General features: G+C 54.0%; 1 protein-coding gene across 4 annotated transcripts in view; it reads left to right on the forward strand.

The window, feature by feature from the left end:
* Positions 1 to 2,887: 2,887 nt before the first annotated feature.
* The window catches only part of NECTIN1 (nectin cell adhesion molecule 1), a 92,115-nt gene continuing 73,783 nt past the window's right edge, over positions 2,888 to 21,219 (forward strand). For 2 of the 4 annotated variants that reach the window (XM_061476123.1, XM_061476125.1), the window contains exon 1: positions 2,889 to 3,506. In XM_061476123.1, coding sequence (XP_061332107.1) covers positions 3,425 to 3,506 — 82 coding nt within the window. In that variant the 5' untranslated portion in view covers positions 2,889 to 3,424. Of the gene's footprint in view, positions 3,507 to 21,219 lie in introns of all 4 variants that reach the window. The other 2 variants (XM_061476122.1, XM_061476124.1) reach the window with 2 other exon arrangements.

Genomic DNA, 21,219 nt, shown 5'->3' on the forward strand with positions numbered 1-21,219 from the left:
TCATAGTGGAATATGTTTATAGAGTCATGAAAGGGATTTCTGAGCATCAGAGTGGTTCGCGTGTCCCCACACTGAGTGGAAAGGATGGGCAGCCTCTGAAACCCATGCCCTACTATTGCAGGTACTATGGTATATAAAGTAGATAGGGCTCCTCCATCACATCTCTGGCTGGGATGCACTTTAGAAACCTACTGCTGCGAGACAAGGCACAAAGCAATCGGCTAAACCAGCTGATACGGCAAAGCAGAAGGCAGCATCATCAGAGGACATGCACACAGAGACCTCCCTAAACCCAAAAAATCAGTGTGATGCAATTAAATATGTTACATATTATGCTCTTCCTCCCCTGGAAACGACAAAAACCTGCCAAACTGAAGTATTCTGGTCCTGCCTTTCCTGCTCATGCACAAGTCCCCTTGGGCTTCACGGAAATTTTGGACTCACAAAAAGCTGCAGAACAGGGGCCCCATGGCACTGTGTAATAAATCTTAGAAGTTAACAGCCAGAACTGTGCCAAATGTGATGGGTTTTGCTTTGCACAGGATCGGGAAAATAATACATTCTGGCTCAATCAGTTAGGCCTGATGCACCAGGGCTAATGTTCTACTGCTGCTGCTGCTAATGGAGTTATGTTTTTGTCTCAAATGCTTGAGGTCTGTGATTTGAAAGCCCGAGGCCCAACGCTCTATCAAATCTCCCCCTATTCTTGAAGGGAAATCTTAATCGTACCCCAGATGGAGCAGTGAAATGTCAGCTTGCTTAGATCAAGCTATGATCAATCCTGAGGTTTTCCTTTGGTGATTGATCTCAGTGTGCAACAAACCAAGAGGGAATTCCCTGCTTTGGCCATGTCTGTTCTGTGTCACCCCAAAACCCCCAGGAACAGCGTTCCCCTTCCTAGCAATCACAGTGAATGACTCGATGAATTCCAGTGTTTGCCAAACCATCGCTGCTCCCCTCGGCCAAGCAGCACCAAAGGGTTGCCAAGGGTGAGAAGAGACCTGCCTGGCGTACTGCATAATCACTGCTTTGGCTATTCTCTTCCTTTTCATACAGGAAAACCTCTAGATGCTGGCCCTCAATGTGTGAAGCAGATGCCTCTGCCTGGATTCACATAAAGTTTAGAACAATAGTGCTGAGGTCTGGCCTGCCCCATGCACCTCAGGTGCCAGTGGCAACACACTAAAAGGGAGATAGGAGAGTATAACACTGGGGAAAATGAAGTTGGAACATTGTGCGATGTAGGGGACTCGATTGCAACTTAGAGAGACCTGCCCAGGGGAGTAATGTCTCATTGGAGCATCTCTTTAATGGAGTCGGGAAAAGGAATAATGAGATTTTATGGTTTAAAGGTGAAACCAGATAGATAAACACTCCAAGGACAGGAAAATCAACCGCTGAAAAACCTGTTGCGAGGATGCCAGGAGCTCTCCGTATCTTGTCTTGCCACAAGGACAGGCTGCTCCTAGCTCTGGCCTTGGAGCTTTACACAAGAGGCAGAAGTCATCAGAGCAAGCTCAGCGTCCGCTTCATAAGCAGGATGTCCAGAGGAATCCCAGTGGCCTTAAAGTCTATGAATCTATTAACTAAACCCCATTACTACGTAATAACTTTTGTTATTTTGGAACAAACCTTGTATCTGGCTAATCCGCTTTGTTACAGAGCTGCCCATCCTTCCCTCGAACAGGAATTAACTTCTAAAGGAATTAAAAGAAGGAGGAGACTGCTGAAGGGGTCCTTAGAGATATCTTTTTATAGCTGCTGCCTGCCCCCCCTTTCCCTTTTCCACTATGTGTGGTATCCTTCCCCACTGATTCTGTCCTTTTCTGCTTGCCAGGCATTGATTTGTTCCCGTGTTGTTCTAATGGAGCTTGAAATCAACATGACTTTGTTGTTGGTTGTTGTCATTGTTGTTCACATCTTTGTTTGGGGTTCAGCATCCTTGTGGAGGCCAGGGCAGCTCAGGAGCTGGCATTAGCAGGCTAAATACCTCCTTAGCAAGAGATCCACAAAGGCTGCGTCTGTGTCCACATAATAAGGGCTGTTACAAAGCACAGCAAAGCAGTGCCTCCCTCCTCCAGTGCATCAGCCCCTTGTGCTGATTCTGAATCCCCTCGCTTATCAGCGCACACGCAACGTGTCCAGAACAAGGTCCTTCTTTCAGTAGGCCCCACGAAAACACTGTGTATTCTTTAGGGTCTGCACCCAAAGCATTTATGAGTGCAAACCTAGATGCTATCTGATAGCCGCGTCTATCTCCCCGGCGGTTTAGGTAAGGCATCTTTGCACGCCGGATCAATGCTGCTGCCCCCGCCAGCAGCCACGGCCCAGGCGTTCCACCATCCCTACGGGAATTCGGAAACCAAGCCTCGAGTCCACAACCCCTGGGTGCAGAGCACCTTATGAAACGCGACGGAGCGGCGCCCTGGGGCCCCCAGGTTGCCGCCTGCAAGTACGCCGGACACTCTCCGAACAAAGGCCAGCTGCCAACAGCAGCCGGCTGACGGGAGGGGGGCGGAAGGCGAGGAGAGGCAGGAAGGGGAGGAGAGGGGAGGGGAGGCCGGGGCACGCCGGTACCCCCGACCCCTCCGCAGGCCGAGGCGGGCAGCGGCCATCCCCGCGGCGGGGCGGCTGCCGGAGCGCGGCGCTCGCTAAGGGTTAACGCTGCGCCCTCCTTCCGCTGAGCGCTGACATCACGCGGGAGAGGGCGAGCGCTGCCGCCGCCCCCCCCCCTCCCTTGCCGCCCGGGACCGTGCGTGCGTGTGGAGCCGAGCGGAGCCGCCGGCCGTGCCTCGCAGCCCGGGCACCCCGCATCCCCCGCCCCGCGGCCGGCCCGGCCCCGCGCCCACCGCCCGGCCATGGAGCGCCGCACCCGGCCCGCCGCCGCCGTCGCCTGAGCAGCCCGGCAAGCGGAGGGCAGGCAGCGGGCGGGGGCTGCCGAGCCCCGCCGCTGGAGCCACGGGACCGCCGCGCTGCGAGCGGCGGCTGCAGCCCGCCGAGGGCTCTCCCTCGCTTTTCGCGATTCCTTTTTCCTGCCCCCCTTCCTCTTCGTTTTCCTTTTTTCCTTCCCTTTTTTATTCCCCCCCCCTCCCTTCCCTCCCCACCGCATTTTTCCGCCCGCCCGGCTCTGCGGCCGTGCTCGCTTCCCGGAGGAAGGCACCGCGCTTGCCCCGGCGCCCGAGGACAGGGGCCCCGCGTCCCGCCGAGCCCCAGGGCCCCTGCGGATGTGCGAAGCTCTCCTCCGGCCGCCGTCCTCCCGCCGGGCGCAGCACCTCTTTGTCCTCCCGCACCTACAGTTTTTCAATCCTGATTCCCCTTAAGCAGACCTGAACTTAAACCACCGGGGTCCGGGAGGGGTTTTGCGGGGGGTGGGCCCAGCGGCGCTGCCAGACCGACCCCTGCCCATTTCTCCTAAGGAACTCTCATGGCTTCACGGCTGCAGACAAGTTGCCGTGCATCTCGGTGGACTATCGGAGTTTGCATCCTGGCGGCCGCGCTCCTACCAGGTGAGCCGCTGCCGGCCGGTCCCCCCGGGAGGCGGTGGGCTCTGCCGGGGCGCTGCGGGGTGCCGGTGGTGGTGGGGGGGGGGGGAAACGGGGTGCGGGTAGGGGTGGGATCGGCTTTTGTGGGGTGCGCGCCCGGGTCTGGAGCAGGTGTGGAAGCATCTGCGTGAGGGCGGGAGGGAGTCGGGGCCGGTTTCATCGCTGGCTTGGAAAGGAACAACACGATCGTTTGTTTTGGAAGCAGCTGCAGGCAGTGGGCTCCGGAGTCCTGGGAGCTGAGGCCGTTTGTTTGCTTTTTGGATCGAGCAGCGTCTAGCGAGACATAACAGCCAGGGAGAGAGAGCCACCCGGCTGGGGAGTGAGCACAGATGTTTCGGAAGGAGAGAAAGGAAGGGTTTAGCTGTCCAGCATCCCCGAAACCCCCGTTCCCCTCAGCACACACACACACTTCCCACGGGCTCTTTTGTGGAGGGGATGGGCTGCTAACCGGGTTTTAGACCTTCCTTTCACTGCTTTTGCACTCGGGTGTCTTGGTGGTGTCTGAGCCATCCCTTTGGTTCTGATCCATCCCTGGGAAGGAGGAGGTGGGCAAAGGTTTGGATCGACTCTCCGCGGCTCATTTGACCCACCCGGGCGGTTGCAGAACAGCCCCTGTGTCCCCACCCCAGGGCTCGGTCCTGCCCCGTTTGTTCTGTCCTGCACACCTCTTTGAAGTGAAAGAGTGACCCACTTTGCAAAGTGCCCTGCGGGCGACTCTTCTGCTCCAGTGCAGAGTGGGTTAATGCCATCCTGGAGGGCTTTCCGGAATCGGCTGTAGGAGACATGGAAGGGGGACCCTCAGTCTGGGTTTACAGTGCTTGTGAATGAGCTGGGAAGTGCAAATAGGACCGATGTTTGCCTTGTTGAGGCTGAGCTCGTGGTGGCTGGGTCTGGAGTGCTGGTGGCTGACACATGTGCCACCCCTGGGTCGGTACACAGCCTTCTGCAGGGCTACGAGGCAGCCTGTGCCTGCAGAAGGAGTGGGATCTGCAGCTGGAGAGAAGCTGCAGCGAAAGCAGGGTGAAATTGCCTCCGCTCGCCCTCTCATTGGGCTGGGGCAGCATTCTAGAGAGGCAGCCAGGCTGGCTGGGCTGGGACTGAAACGTGGCTGCAGTTAACAAGGTCTGGGCCAAAGGACCGATCATCAGTGCCAGGGCCCATGGGTCTCTGGCGCTAGCAAAGACAGAGGTGATTACATCCAGTGCATGGGAGAGCAACAGAGCACAGTGACTCAATGGTCCAGCTAAAATGGATGAGGACAGAGGTGAAATGGCAGGGGATGGCAGTCGTGAAACCAGGGAGACTCTGAGATGAAAAAGGTTGAGTGATGAGAAAACAGGTCTGGGTATACCTCTGTATTCCTAGGACAAAGAGATCTGCCGTGCATTACAGAAAGAGGTGATGGAAGGGAGAGCCTCAGGCTCTCTGCACTCCTCTGCTTCCAGGCAGGTGCCTGGCTGCGCTCTGGTTCCTCACAAGGAGTCTCACAACTTTCCATGCCATTCTTCACCTGGTCTTCCCTCCTTCTCATCCCTCCACCAAGCAGCCTCCTGCAGGCAACCCTCCCCACAACCCTTATGAAGGGCATTAGAGCTGCAGTAATGCTGAAGTGACTGTGCTGGGTAAACCAAAAGGGGTTTTTGCTCCCTCAGTGCCTCTAGGAATAGCTTTCACCAAGGAGACACACAGACAGTGACCCTGGCACAGCCTGGTATCTCACCTTGTGCTGCCAAGAAAGGCTTTTTTCCCCCCCCCCATCCTATTTTTGGCTGTTCTCAAGGCTTTGCTGCCAGCAGTCAGGCAAACATCTCCTGCCACTCTGCAGTAGCCTGGTAGTTTGTCTTGCACTGTCCCGCTGACAGCTCTGCCAGGATAAGCCAGTGGTGCATCTAGTGGTGCCTTGCCAAGCGAAGGGTACAGCCAGCTCTGCAATGCTCCGGGAAGATAATCCTTCCCGACCCCAATCCATGCTCACCGAGTACCCCGCAGCCTGTGTGGGTGGGACGTGGCTGGACCAGTTTAGTGGTGGATGCACCACGTTTGCAGGAACGACTGATCCCATGGTGTATGTTTCCTCGTTCATTTGTGCTCTTAGTTGTGCTGTGGATGCATCCCAGAGCTGCAGGGAAGGACCAGCACAATGCTGTGCTAGCTGCTGCACAAAGCCACGGCAGCCTGACGGTCCTTACTAAAGCACAGGTCTGCCATACTGAGGTATGTAGTTCCTCAAGTTTGCAATGCATTGGGCCCAAATTGGCTGAGGATATATATATACACACATATATATACACACACGCATATATATATATATAACAAGCCATATGTAAGCTTTGAATCAGTGGCTGTGGACTTTGTTGGAAACTGTGATTTGGTACCAAGCAGCCAAGAAGGATGAGAGGAAGGCAGGAGACACTACCTGCTTTCTGGAAAACCCTTCATGCTCCCCTTCATCTTGTTCCAATCCACTTATGCCGCCTCCCTCCCCCTTCTGACAATGTTAGCTTTTTTTTCTGATAAGGAAATAAAAGTTCCTTGCTGTAAAAGCTATAAAGGAGCCCCTTATAAAAATCTGCTTTACAAATTGTCTTTAATGTGATCGGCTCAATCGTCCAGAACGGATTCAATTCAGTGCTCCTGCAGCCTTCCATGCAGATCTGCCTGCCTATCCGCTTGGAACCATTAACCAGGTATCAACTCAGGCTACAGCATTAGGGCTTCAGGATACTGATGTGAGATGCAAGGCAGATCTTTAGAGGTTAGGAACACTTGCGGTTGAATTTATGCTTTCCAAGTCTTAGCAATCTGTTTATCCCCGCCATGAAACTCAGTACAGCTTGAGATGCAACCAGGCAGAGAAGAGGCATTCATCTTGTGCTTGGTCCTGCATCTGCAGACCCGGGCCTCTGTTTCCAAGCTTTCCGCTCCGTCTGTGGGCAAATTCCTGTCTGCTGTCACTGGGCTACCTCTTGGGCTCTGAGAGGGGCCTGTGAGTCTCAGTTTGCAAAGTGCTTTGAGATCCCCAGCAGGGGAGAGCTGGAGAGGTGTCTGAGCCTTTGACACAGGGTTTTTCCATCACGGCACTTGAAAGCAGCATTGACTGAGCCCAAGTGACCCAGAGGCCTTGGGTCAAACTTGGCTGCAGCTGGATGGGGGGGGGGGAGCTCCTTTTTGGGGAGGTACGACAGCAATGTGGAGTGCTGGGAATAGTCACAGTGTGTCACTGCAGGATCTGGTCCATCTTGTACTCTTGAGCTGCTTTACTGTCCTAACGCAGCCAGAAAGCTGCCAGAGTTGTGTTCAGCCTTTGGTTTAAGTTCTTGGTTTGTGATTTTTCCTTCCTCCCAAAACTCAGAAGCGGCATCGGGCTATTTCAGGAAGCAGAGGTGCACCTTCTGCTGGCGTTTTCTCATTAAAGCTCGCTCGTTGCAGTGGAACCAACCCGCCGAGTTCTAACCTGGTGCGAATTGATGAGCTCATGTATGTGTCAGTGTGGGTGAGGCGGCAGGCTGTATTGAGAGCCAGCTCAGCCCACAAGCAGGAGGGTGTCTGCCCCATGGCCAGAGCCAGAGGACGGCTGTGGTTAATGCTATTTGCTCTCTGAACCGGCAGCGTTAATCAAGCAAGAGCTCCCAGGCCAGTGCACACGGATCCATTTGCAAATAGATGGAGAGAAGCAGGGGCATTAGCACATCCAGCAGCACTTCTAGCGTGAGGCAAATGCTCAACATTAGCCGGTGGCTGACAAGATGCCGGTGCTGGTGGAGCCTGGCACATCTCTCTCCTCGCATCACCCCTCCTCTGGGTTGCAGCTGCACCAGCCACAAAGCTAAGTTTAAAGGCAGGCAGCAGGAGGATGCTTTGGGCACCGCTCGCACCTCGGCTGAATCACGAAGGGAACCAGAAGAGCCGGTTGTCGTGACCTGCTTCCCAGGCCTGCGTTTCCACCGGCACCCCTTGCCCTCTGCTAGCGCTGCTAAGGGTAGGGACAGCCCATCATATGGTGCCTGTGAATGCCGCAGGGATGCGTTGGTAAGACCTCAGATAGAATGGCCGCAACCCTCTAAGAAAAGGCTTGCATCTTGCAGCATCATTGCTTGAGGTCATGATGGCTCTTGCTCAGTCCTTTTAACAGGCCATCAGCAAGGCATATCAGTGCAAAAAGCAGAAACAAATGAGGGAAGGACAAAGGTACTCCCGTCTGAGCGAGCCCTAGAGATCTTCTTGCTTTCTCAACTACGTCAGACTAAATCAGGGCTGCTCTGATGCAGGGTGAGCTCGAGCCGCCAGCCACTGGAGCTGGGACCCAGTTTGCATTTGAGACACCTCTTGTGTTAATTACCAGAGCTCAGCCATCCCAGCGCAGAGACTTCAGAGCTCTGCAGTGAGGGTTCCCTAACCCAGATTATTGTTCCAGGTGAAGTTTTTTTAACTAAGGAATGACAGCTCTCATGAGACGCACCTCTCTTTTCCTCCTGCCTGCTGTTGAGATGCAGTTATTCTCCTGGCCTTACAGTTTTCTTCACTTCTCCAGTAAAGGTTTAGTCCAGCCTAGGTTGATGCACTTCACCCTTTTTGAGCACAATAGGCACGTGCCCTCCCAGCTTGGTTTTCAAGGGGAACCCCTCAGCTCCATAGCAGAAGAGAAACTCTTGCCTGACCTGCTCAAATACAGAAGTATCATCCCTGGGAGGAAGGACAGTTTCCCCTCTGTGGCAGCCAGACAGGCACCTCTGTGTCCTTCCAGCGTGCCACCATGCGAGGTTTAAAGTCCTGCTTTTACAACCCTGTCTATATCACACATAGAAATGGGAAGTGAAATTTGCCCTTCGCAGCACTGTTACCTTACATGCCCTATGCTGTCATTTCTGTGTGTCCCTGTCTCCATGGGCACCCAAAGAAGCGTGGGGAGTTCAGTGCCTTGCTGTCCGCTGTTGCTCCCCGTCTCTGGGGCTGATGCAGCAGGCTGGCATCACGAAAGCTGCAGCAATTCTCAGCTCTGCAGCAATCCCAAAGCAGACAAACAGCAGCTCCTGGGCATGAGAGGGGGAGAGTGAGCTTCAGGCCCAGGCCAGGAGGACAGGGGGTTCCAGGCTAGGGAGGCTGTATGGTACAGGTCTGCAGCAACGGGGGATAGGGGAAATCCGGCCAGCAGCCCCTTGTCCCTTTGGCATCTTTGGGATGGATAGGAGGGACTGACCCAACTTGATGAACTGTCTCTTCATTCCTCCAAGATAAAGCTGTCCCTGCAGGAGGTTTATAATCCTCCTTTGACATTATTTGGTGTGATGCAGGAGGAAAGACTTTCTAAGCACCATTCATCTAACCTCTCCGAGCCAGCTGGAGATTGGTGCTTTCCATCTTCATTTGACCCACAGGTGGGGAGAGCAGCAAGATCCTTGTGACTCTCCTCCCTGAAAGAGAAAACACAAGGATGGGGGTTTCCATTCCCCATCCCAGCCTGTTTGCCTTTCTAACTGCAGGAAGTAGCAAAGTGCCTCCATCTGCTCCCAGCCATGCAGGGATGCTACAGAAGGACCTGCAAATCACATCACTGCCTTGAAGCAGCGGCAGGTACCAGATGGACCACCTGGCTATGTGACAGCAGGTGCTCCAAGCCTGGTTAGTCAAGAGGACTCTGCCTCCATCTCTCTTCTCAGCAGTTCTCCCTACCTGGGAAAACCCCGTAATCAGACCAAATTGGAGTCTATTTTCCCTTTCACATGGAAGATCCATTCCTCTCTCCCTGCTAGGTCAAGGCATCCGGTGGCATGGCCAGGACTGACAGAGGGTCCATGCAGCTCGCAGCCAGTGGCTAACATCCAGCGTTTCTGCTCTGGTGACAGGCGAGAGCAGTTCCCAGCACAAAGGCCCATCTGTGTGGGAGACGAGGGGGCTGGAGCAGAGAGCTCTGTGGCCACCTGAGAGCAAAACCAGCCTTGTTCTCTGTGTGAGGCTACAGACACGGAATCAGAACAGGCTGCTGCAAGTGGACGGTCTGTAGCCACATCATGGGGATGCTGGGGAGGACACTGGGTTTCACCTGCCCTTATAGGTATCTGCTTTTTGTAGTGAGCATCCCACAGGTGGCAAAACCAGGTTTCGTTTCTGATACCCTCTGGACTGAGGGGGAGAAGCCTTTCATTGACCATTTTCACTGTTCTAGGAAGGACAGCCCAAGGGAGCAGTCTGAGGGCAGAGTTCTGTCTATGGGCTCAGGGTCTAATGGAAAGTAGGCTGGTGGGACTCAAGCAGAGGTCTGTAATTAAAGGCTGTTGTGCTGAGCATCCTAGCAAAGCCAGGGGTCAAAAACAGTCTGTGATGGGCAGAAGTCATAGACCTAGGGGAGAGTTTTATGCGATGAACAAGGTTTACTGGGAGGCACAATCAGAGGGCTGGATAGTTTGAGGAGAAAGGTCAGGGTTTCTGTCACTATCTTCTTCAGGTTTCTGTGTAAAGCAGCTCGATACCCAATGGTTATACTGGCTTGTGAGAGACATTGTGGCACAGGGCAGAGGAGGGCAGCCAGGGATGATGAACCTTGCCCTGTCCTTGCAAAAGAACAAGCTGAGCCTACACTCTGGCTCTGTGTGAGTTATCAGCACAGTGTGGCTTCATAACTTAACCCCTCATCCAAACCCATGGCCCTGATGGAGCTTTCCGCTGCCTTCAGATGCCTCTTCATCCTCCCACTGTGCTGGGACCAGAAAGAAAGAGACTGTCCCAGTGTCTCAGTGTGCTGCAGCCTCAGCTTTCCTGCATCCACTGCACCAGAGGCTGATGAGTGCTATTGCCCATCAATGCGAATGCTGGCGGAGCAGGAGAAGGGTGTTCATTGCTGGCAGCACATTAAAATCCATACAAAGCCTGCAGTCAGGACTGCACTGTTTTCTCTGGACAACTAAGCTGCATCAAGCTATGGCTGCTTTTTTTCTTAGGGAAAGGCATCTAATGGGCTTTACTCTTTGACTTTTCTTGGCCTTCATAATCAGCACTGAGACCCCTTGTAGGCAAGCCCGGAGTCACATTCCCACCAGAGCAGTTGTGCTGATGGCCTTCCTAGCCTGGGGGTGCCAAAACTAGAGGAAGTGGATGGATAATCAAAGTCAGTTTAAGGGCTGGAAGTAGCACAAAGAGGAAGATCACCCCTGTTCCAGGGAGGCTGCAGCACACAGTGTTTCCTTGCTGCTCTTGCCTATGTCACTAAGCCATTTGAGAAGCGATGATGTTTTAAGGGCCGGAGCAGGGGCAGCAGGTAGTGATTTGGTGATGTAGAGTGGAGACAGCCTCACAAGCTGTTCATTACTGGGCCTGTTCATGCTCTTCCCTCATGAGCTGCACCATCGCAGTGGCTGGGGATCAAGCTGCAAGAAGGGGTATCTCCTGGCTGCAGAGGAGAACCAAAACTGTGCCCATGTATGGTCATTAGGATCAGGGATGTGTTGCATAGCAGCATCCTTGCCATGCTGTAATTTGTGTCAGCTGCCACAGTTTCCATGGGATACAGGACCCCTCTTGGCTCTGCAGGCAGTGCTGCTGTCTCTGCACTGCACCCCACAGCTGGAGGCACTGGAGCTCTTGTGTATTTCACTCGTGAGGATGAGTTCATTCATGTGTACCAAGGGGATGAGACCTTGGTGGTAGGTGCTGAAGAAAGGGGCAGCCCAGGATCCACAGCTACAGGACACCTATTGTCACAGTGTCAAAGCCAAGTGCTGTGCTTGTGTCATGTTGGTAAAGCACATGGTGTCTTACGAAAGGCTTTAGAAAAGGCTCCTTGCCTTTCTCTTTGAGGCCATGGTTATGAAAGATGCTCATGTGCACCAACACGTGAATCAACATGTATGTACCAGAGAGCCACTTCTGTCCTGGTGCTTGCCCTGCGCAGGCATTCCCACCCTGCTGCTAGTGCTCCCCTCTCCCTGGGCTGGCATTGCTTTCCCTCTGTCTCCTATAGGGAAGCAGGGAGAGGATGGTGAGGGTGAGGAGACCTGCTGCTATCGCTTGTGGCATCTGCAGCAGCCCCTCTTACCCAGGATGTGAGACGCAGAGCAGTAGCAGTGCCCTTCTGACTGCAGGGCACAAGGGCTGGGGCAGCCTCTGAGCATCATCTGTGTGCTGAAATGGAGGAGAGGGTTTGCAGGGAGGCCAGGAGCTCTGTGTGCAAGTTGAATGAAGAGGCTTTTACTAGTGCTGCAGCTGAGCTTAGCAAACCTGTCTCATGTGCTTGGGTTCAGAAAGAACCCAGAGAAAGTGGGGGAGGACTTATTGGGATCTCCTCGAAGAGGGAGTGATTACAGCGTGCTCTGATCTTTAGAGGCGGCTTGTTTGGGGATTTGCTTGATGCTCTGATTCCTAATGGGTGTGCTCATGCATCCCTTTGATACAAGCTGAATAGGATCCTTTTGGGAAGATAACAGCAGTCCTGGTAAGGGGTGGGAGGCTTGGGAGGGGGAGAGGCTTGCACAGAGCACAGCTTGTAAAAGGAGGAATGTTCTCAGTGCGTGAGGATCTGGGAGGGAGTTAGGAGCAGGACTGAGTTTAGCAGGAGGAAAGCTGCAGTGGTTGTAGGGGAAGGCAGTTTATCTTTGGGTCCTGTAGGACCCCTTAGAGAGCAAGGCTGAGAACTCTCACATCATTACACCTCCTATGGCAGGCTGTTGCCATGCAGCATCAGTCAGCCTGTGGTCAGTCAATCATCATCAATAGGTGACTGCCAAAAACAGAGCCCACCCCACTCCCCACCCTGCACAGGGAAGGAAGCACGAACCAGCTGCAGGGACAGTGGAGCATCAGGAAGGAAAACTATCCTGGTGCATGGACTTCCCTGCCCCAAAGCTCAGGTGCCCTTGCCATGCAGAACAGCTGGGACACACTGCTCCAGCGGGCTAAGCACCGAGTGGAGCTCTGCTCTGGCTCTAACTCCACGTCCTTCATTGACATCCTGTGCCCTGGTGTCCCATCCCTGCTGTATCTGGTTCCCAGCTCGGGCTCCTGGCCCAGCAAACCAGACTGCTGTTCCCATGGGGGTGCTGCTGCTGTCTCATCTCCTATGGGATGCTATCCCAGACACCAGGAAGCAGGGACAGTGCAGAAGTCACCCCTCAGGATTCAGAGGAGCTGCTTTGCATTCGCTGCTGATTCAGTTGGGAACTGAACTAGCAATTTGCCAGGGAAGGAACCTTTATCCCCTGTCTCCCCCCAGTCCTGGTGGGAGTTTGGTTTCCCAGCTTACACCAGAACGATGGTGGAACAGTGGATACGCTGAGGCTGATATTTCCAGCTCTCCCGCTATAGGAAGAAAACCCCTTCTTCTTTCTGGGCATGGCAGGAACAGTGCACCCTGGTTTTTAAATACCCTTTTCGCCTGTGGTGTGAATACTAAAACGTGGTTTCGCTCCCCCCCATCTCTCCTGGAGTTTAAAAATAGCGCTGGCCTGGGGAGGTGCATCTTTCAGTGAGATTTATACCGGCTGCTATCGAGTGATGTGGGAAACCAGCCTCCCTCTGCCCCATGCAGCCTGGCACCTTCCAACGATTTATATCCTTTATTTGCGCGAGCCCTGAGAATGCTCAGAGGCTGCGTTTCCACCCAAGCACTCTAATTATGGAAGTTTTGTTTATGGCCAGTGTCTGGGGAGCTGAGTGGGTCCAGGCTGCCGGTCCTTCTTCCGCCCGGCTAATTCAGCCCTGCGTTACTGCCTTGTGATAGTGCTCAACAAATCACCGAGCGCCCGCTCTGCATCACCCCGGCCCCGTAAACTGGCCCAGCCTTTGGGGCTGGTGTGAGCAAGGTGTGCACGGCCTCTTGCTTGGCAGAGCTGCTGCGAAGAGGCGGGGAGCAGCGAGGATGATGAGGGCAGGGGGTTGTGAGTCAGCGGGCTGGAGAGCTTGCTGGGGCAGGGAGCTGTGCACAGCACCTAGCGTGGCGGGGATCCTGACCAAGCTGAAGCCTTTAGATGCTATCTCAGCTTTGCTTGTGCTAGGGCTAAGCAAGAAGTAGGCAGCTTCCTGTGTGAGCACAAAGCTTTGGCCCGTTCCTGTCCAGACACCCAGCCGGTGCCCAGCTCTACAATCAGTCTGTGCTTGCCTCTGGTCTCTGCACCTCCTAACTGCGGGATGTGCTCTACCATCACCCCTCAGTCCCCATCTTTGTCTCCCTGCTGTGCCCAGCCAGGTCCCTACCCATGAACCTGCTTGGCAAAGGCCTCCTGGAGAGTTTTGGCAGTGGGGGTCTCTTTTTCCACCCTGTGGCAAAGCATCCCAGCCCCACTGTGATCTGCAGGAATCCGTAGTCTCTGCAGGCCACGTGGGTGCCATTGCCTCTACTGCCGTCACGCTCCATGATAAAGAGAGAGCGAGAGGGATTTTGATTACATTATGACAAGCAGCAGAGAGATGGAGAGAGAGCTGCAGTCTGCCTATTGTAATTCCAATTAGCAGGGGTAATGTGGCCAAAGCCTGACGGCTGTATTGAGCCAAACTTTGTATGGGGAGAACCTATAATGCAGCTTTCAAAGGTCCCTGGGGCATGGGGCTGAGCGCATGTACAGCAGTGGGGCAGGAGAGAAGAAAGGCCTGTTTATAATGGACCACATGGACAGGCAAACTGCATCTCACCATCTGAAATCCCAGAGCCTGCCTGGTAGCTAAGCTCTCTCTAAGGCTGGCTTTGCCTCAAAATCTGTGCTGCAAAATCCCAGTGAACCCGTTAGGACTTCTACCTGCGATGATGAAGCAGGTCTTCTTGGTGTGCACGTGGGATGAGCTTGGCAAGAGTCACTAGACAGAAGGTACCCAAGTGAAGTGAACCAGCGGTGTTTGGGGAACAAAAGGCCAGGGCTGCATGGAAGCAGGGAGGAAGGGGGAGTTTCCCCGTTGCACTTCAAGGCAGCTCCTCAAGGTCAGAGCTGAGGCAGGCTGGCAGAGGCTGTGGGCAGGCTGCTGGTGCAGATGCTGTCTCAGCTGTACCCTTTCCGTGGCTAAGGGGAGGACTCCAATTTGCAGGTTTGCTGCTATTGATCTGAGACCTTTCACCAGCCCTAAGCTCACTTGGGAAATGAAAGGCTTAAGTAATTTTTTGGTGTATATATGGTTTTGTATCCTTGACATCCCGACTGCTGCCGTGCCCGTGGAGTACCCTACAGCTCCTCGCTGGAAGTGGGAATATCTGCTGCCTCGCATTGACTTCTACCGGAGTGAATCAGCTTTTACTTAAAGGGAAAGAATGGCCTGGAGGTGATGGCAAAGGCAGGCTGAGCTCAGAAGGGCTGGCATCATTTCTTGGCTTTGCCACAAGCTCCCTGGAACATCCTTGGCCAGCTCGCTTCACCTCTGTGTGCCTTTCCTTGTCAAAAGCAGTCCCTCTCCTTCTCTGCTCATATTGCCCTGTGTCCGTGGGGCGCCTTGCACAACTGATCTTGCTGACGTTACTTTATACAGGCAGGAGCCCATTTGCAAAGCACAGGGAAAGGTGACTCCCCTTTATTTTGTCATTTTTCATAGCAGCCAGGAGCCAGCAGCTCCTTACCCGAGGAGTTTGGAAGACAGGGAATTGTTTTGCATAGATCGCCACACACATATTCTGTCAGTGCAGACACTGGGCCCAGTTTCTTACTGCTCCAGGTGTGTGATGGGAATAGGTGACGGTCCCCTGGCTTCCCTGCCTGGTTTAATTCGAAGGCAGGACAAGCGACAGGGGTTCACACTGTGCCCTGTCCTTGGTGGCTGTGCCCTGTCCTTGGTGGGTTCTCTGTAAATGCTTAGGCTGGAAGGATGGCAGCATGCTGGGGACAGGAATTGAAGTCTTTAGGTATCTGCAGGGTGTTTTGCTTTTGCCACTAATATCCTGTGAGCAGCTGTTGTAACACCGGAGTTGCCCCACTGTAGGATGCAGATTACAGACATACCCTGCCTGTTGCATGAACATGCGTTTCACAAACTCTGTGGTGCATCCATAAGAGGGGGCAGGTAGCAATGCAAACCCTATGAACCATGCAACTTGTTCCACGTGTGAGCCATCACATGGTATTGATTATAGTTGCCTCAGACAGCAGATGGATTTAAACAAGTGTCTTCATGCTGTAAAAGCTTTCTAGTCTATCTCCCGGGTAGATTACAATTTTAGCCATATGCAAGAGTCTATGGTATTCCAAGGGTGGGGGGGGAACCTTCCCTAGGAAGTTCCCACAAGAAGCCATTTCTTTTTGTGGCCAAAGGAGCTGCAAGATGCATTGAACGGGAGAAAGGATTTTCCTATCCAAGCTCTCTGGCAGCTTGGAGCTGGGACATGGCAACTCGGTGTAAAAGCAACTCAGCAACTGCCTGCGTTGGAGTCTGTCTGCGTCGCCCTCCTGCTCCATTGTGCCCCAGCAAACCGGGCTGGGAGTGTTTTAGACTGGATGAGTTATTACAAAATCCTGGTTAGAACAGAGTGAGAGATGGCGGTTTTAAAGTTCAATAATTGTTAATTATTACCCGAGCTTCCCATGGGAGTCGCTGGGAAAAAGACGTGCCTCGCTCTTGCAGAGGTGCTTCGTGGAACATTAGTCTCTGTCCTGGCCATGCTGAGTCCTTTCACTCTGCCTCCTTCCTGCCTCCGCTGGGATTAATAAAGAGCTGCTGGAGAGCTTCTTATCTAGCAGCTGAATAATGTTGGTAATACAGGGAGGGGAGGCAGCTTTGATCCGGGATAGAGAGCAGAGGGAAAGCAAGAGATGGGCTATTGGGGCAGGGGGAGGGTGTGGGCCAGGCTGCAGCGTGGGAAGCGGGCACGGCTCCGGCACCCAACCTGTTCTGCAGAGAAGAGATGTGGGTTTGCAGGGCTGGGGAGGAAAGGGCCGAACCCAGATGTGAGCAGAAAACATCTGTGAAACCCCCTCTGATGGAGAGGAAGCGCGGGCGCTGCGGACACCCCATCCTCACCCTTGACGCCGGGATGCTCAGCAGCTCCTGCCTCCCTCCCCTCACCAGCACAAGTGGCCGCATCCAAGCTGGCACCAGCGGGAGCCCGCAGGCGAAGGGCCACACCTGAGAGGCAGGATGGGCTCTTGCTCTTCTCACGGGTGTGGGCTGGGAGCCGGTTGGGCCGGGCTGGGCCCCCGAGGCCAGTATCTGTGAGCGTGCCAGGGCTGCGGGAAAGGGAGCAGCTTGGCTCCTTGGAGCAGGGAGAAGGATGGGGGTTTAGGGCCCCACGTGCTCAGTTCTCACCCTAGGACGACTGCGTCGTGTCCTCAGCTTCTTCTGGCCCCTGAGCCCTTGAAAAACACGTGGGATGAACCCTCCCATGGGCAAGAAGAGCGGCTGCAAGACTGGTCCAGAGAGCCTTAACTTGTCTGGAGCTAGAGCAAGTTGTGTTAATGGTGGTAACAGCTCCAAAACTGGCTCTGGAGAGTTTATAATGGACCATTGAGTCCAATACTCCGAAGAATATTTGGGGTTTTCAGGAGAGAATGGGCCTGAGCAGTTGAGACAGCCTGGGCTAGGAGCTGAGGTTCCCAAAGGAAAAGCTGCTTCTTTAGCGTTTAATTTCTTGCAGAGATGTTCCCTGGCATCTTTAACCGGTGTTTCCCCATAGAGAGTCCTTTGCCTTTACAGGTCCAGGCAGCTGTGTAGCCTTTGAAGTGTGGTTTCACACTTGCTGCTTTCCCCCATAGTGCACCCAGTGATGGGGCTGACCACACCGAGTTCACTCTGCAAACCCAATGGGAGAAGAGGTCTGTGCCCCTGAGAAATACCTTCTTCTCTCTGGGTCTTCCTCTCAAATACTCCAGAGTCATGGGTGCTTCCATCAGAGCTTAGATGTTGTTTGTTTCTGCTCCAAAGCCCCACACCATGGCCCCACGCGGACAGGCTTGAGAGTTAATCCACAAGGAGATTAGTGGCTGAGATTTATCTTCACCCACCCCGGTCCTCATCCCTGGTCTGCTCGGATGAATCCATCTGGGAGATGCGGCGAGGCTGTGGCAGTTGAGCCCTGTGTCTGCTCACTTCACAGATGGACAGGCCTGGACCCCACTCTTGCCTGTTGTGTGATCCCCCATCTTGGGATGTCAGGTTTGCTAAAGGCAGGCAGGGAGATGCTCCAGATGCCTGAGTAAACACAGCTATTCTCTTAGCTAGAGAAACCCATGGTGGGTCTTAGAGGGTTCATACCCCTTGGGACTGAGCATCCATGTGAGGCCACCCCAACGTGGCACCAATGTCCTACCATGGCTGGAGGACAAGGGATAGGAGCTCGATGGGGGTGACCCCCCCTGCCCCACAGGGCCCCTGTGCTGCTCCCCTCGAACTGGGATTTGGCTCGGCAGGACCATCTGTTCCTTTCGGCCCGTCGCCATGGCGATGGGGTGGCTTGAGATGGGGTTTCACCAGCGGCAGCTGGGGACGATGGGAAAAATATCCAGGCACGGAGAAGTCTTCCTTGTTTTTTTTCCTTCTTGGGCGGAAATGAAGGGGAGAGGGAGGGATCCTCCCCCTTCCTTCCTCCCTCCCTGCCAGCCTGTCCCCAGGCTCCTCCTGCTCGCCCCCCTTTCCCTTCCTGAGTCTCAGTGCATGTGTGCAGCAGCAGGATGGGCTGTGGCTGTGCAGGTGTGTGCTGGGAGGTGTCTTTTGTTCTTCAGCTTCTCCCCCAGCCCTGGTGCTATTCCCATCCATTGCCCATCACTAGGGCACGTTTCCTAACCCTGGGGAGACGCAGTTGTAGTCCCCTGCACACCGTGCCTGTGTCCCACTGCTTCCCAGGCTGAAGTCACCGGCGCGATGCTGAAGCACAAGGGCGTTCAGGATGTCTGCTGTGGGCGGTTTGGTTTGTGCTCGTGCTCAGCCCAGACAGTGGGAGCAAGATTTTGGGTTCCTCCTTGTTGGGCTGTGGTCGGGCCCCTCCTCTCCCGATGCAAAACTTGTGGTTGCATGGGAACACGTTGGCTGGTGGGCAAGTGCGGACTGGAAACGGGCTGGGATGTGCTGCTGGCGGTGTAGACACAGCCTGGCCTCCTGTTCTGCTTGTGCACCGTGCAGGGAAGCTGGGCAGATCCCCTCGCCCTGCCTGTGTGTGTGCAGCCCAGAGGAGGCTGCGGCGGTTTGGCTGTTGGTGTTAATGCAAAGAGTCACTTGTCAGACCAAGTTACTCCCAGTCTTTCTCACTAACCAAGCCTGGAACAAAGAGCAAGCCTGGTGCAAATGGTGCACTGCTGTTTGTGTGCGCCTCTGTGTGTGTGTCGGTTGTATTTCAAGTGGAGATGGGTTTAAGAAGGAAAGCAAAAGAGGAAACAATAAATAACTGTGCCTCATAGACAGGAAGACCTGGGCTAACGCGTGACAGACGAAGATGAAATGAATGCGAAGTGGCAGATTGACAGAAAGACAGACATGTTTTTGTGCTCGTTTAGCATCCCGATAGAAACAGTCGATAATTCAGGTTGCAGAGGACCTCGGGAGGTCATCCACCTACCTGCTGAAGCAGAGGGGTGTGCTAAACGCCCTCCCTCGAGAGCTCAGTCCCCCTTCACCTTGCAGCACGCTCACTAGAAGGCTGCTCTGGGTGGCAGGGGTTTGCAGGGCTATGGCAGACAGAAGCCTGGGGCGGTTCCTGAGCACTGATTGCGAACTAATAGTAATGGGCTATGAGCGGTGTGTGCCCTAAGAGAGGCAGGGGGTCAACAGGCAGCGAGTAAAACAGTAGCAAGTGGGGGAAGCCGAAGCACGGAGCTCCTTTGGGTATGATACTCGCTGGAAAGGCAGTCTGGGGTTTTCGATGATGAGGCTTTTTGTTTGTTCCTACTAAATGGAGGGAAGCGGGATCGATGGAGAGAGTTATCACTGCATACTTTTGTGTTGGAGTCCTGCTGTGCTGGCTGCAGTCCCAGCCGGGAGATGTTCCCATCTCCGGCTTTATCCCTGCGCCGGACATGTCTCTTAGATGTGTCTGCTACCAAGGCAAGAAGGAGGCATTTGGGGCCAGGGCTGAGTCTGCTGCTTTGGAGATCAATCTTGCACAGTGAGAGCTGTAGGAAATGGAATATCAGACCTGACCTGAGAGGAGAAACCAGGGGCTCACGCGGCCCTTGTGAGTGCAGAGCTGGTTTAAAGTCACCTTTCTCTTCCCCTTGTATCCCAGATCTGAGTGCAGCAGGGCTGAATGTCACCTGTTCCCTTGTGACTAGCGATTTACAAGTACTCATCCTGCCTCTTGTTTGCAGAGCAAATGCCCTTTTCCTGTTGGCTCTGCCCTCCCTGCAGTGGGGAATCAGCATATTCTGGTCTTGAAGCTTCTCCCAGATTTATGAGCTTGCTCTTCACCTTGAGAGTAAAGGCTCCCTTGCCCTGAGAAAGCTTTGAAACCCAAAACACCGATTGCTGACTTAAGCAAACACCGCTGATCCTCCAGCGAGTGAAATTTATGTCCTTTACCTTTTTAGAAGGTGGCTTGTTGTGATTGTGCTGTTGTCCTCCCTGCATTTCTCTTTTTTTCCCCTCCGGAGACGTGAATCCCAAAGGGTTCTGAGCAAAATCAATGCTGTTTGAAAAGAGCTCGTCGATAACACTTATGGGAGATACTGCGAGAGACCAACAAAAACCCCACCAAAAAACCCTCTCTCGGTTTCCTCTCCCCTTGAAAAGCAAGGTTCTCTAATTGGCTTTTAATCTGGAGGAGATGAGAGCTGTTTGCATTGAATTGGTAATAGGGGATAATATCTTACCCTGAGTGATGGGTTATTTGATCTCTGTGCGTCAGAAACCTGAGCATATGTCTGTGAAATCAGGCTGGGGGGGGGATACCAGGGCTGGCTGAGGGCCCAAATAGGAGCACAGCTGCTTTTTTATTTCTAATCATAATTAGAAAGAAGATGGGGAACAATCACCTTTTGTCCTGTTGCTCCAGGGCATCAAATGATACTGGGAACCCCGGGGGAAAGCCTTCAAAGACACATGCATGGGGCACACAGGTGGTGTTAGCACTACCTAGCCACTTCGTGGGGCAAAGCCCAGCCAGTGCTGCAGGCTGCCCCACCTCAGCCTGGCTTTAGTGAGACCTGCAGTCATGGAAGGCTGCAGATACCTGCCTCAGCATATGCACAGCAAAGGAGGGCAGCTCCACTGCCTGCAGCCCTTCAGCACTTGCTTAACTCCAAGCCCATGAGGAGCCCTATGGAGAAGCATCTGGGAGGAGGAGGAAGGTGAAGGCTGTACCATGCAGGAGATCCTTTTGTGAAACACAAATCTCTGCCATGGTGTGATCAGGTGTTTAACAGGGCTGCAAGAAATGAATGGGTTTGGTATGGGGACGCTGTTTTGACCTTGGCTCCTACCAGTGTCCCACACTTGTGCCCGAGGACCGGTGTGGCAACAGTGGCCTCGCTGACCTCCTCGGCTGCAGGCTCACAGGGCTGGCTGAGCACCTCCTTCTCTGTCTCTAAACGTCCTTGTTTGGCCTCTGCTGCTCCCAGACTGGGCTTTGAAAAGGGGATGAAAGGGGGTAAATGAGTTAGTCCCCAGTTTACCCTCCCAAAGGCATCACGGAGGGTTTTGCAGCGAGATCCAAAGCGAAGATCATTGACGTCATTAGCCGATGGATTGGGCTGTAGCCTGCTCACTCATGCGGTGCAGGGAGGAGCGGAGGGTGCTGGGAGGCATGTGGGACCTGGAGAGCCATGCACTGACAGCCCAGTGAAATGTGCTC

Source organism: Pezoporus flaviventris, unplaced genomic scaffold (genome assembly GCF_033815535.1).
Source record: "Pezoporus flaviventris isolate CSIRO_AGI_PZ_B2104156 unplaced genomic scaffold, CSIRO_AGI_Pfla_v1 ptg000093l, whole genome shotgun sequence".
NCBI classification, from domain to species: Eukaryota; Metazoa; Chordata; class Aves; order Psittaciformes; family Psittacidae; genus Pezoporus; species Pezoporus flaviventris.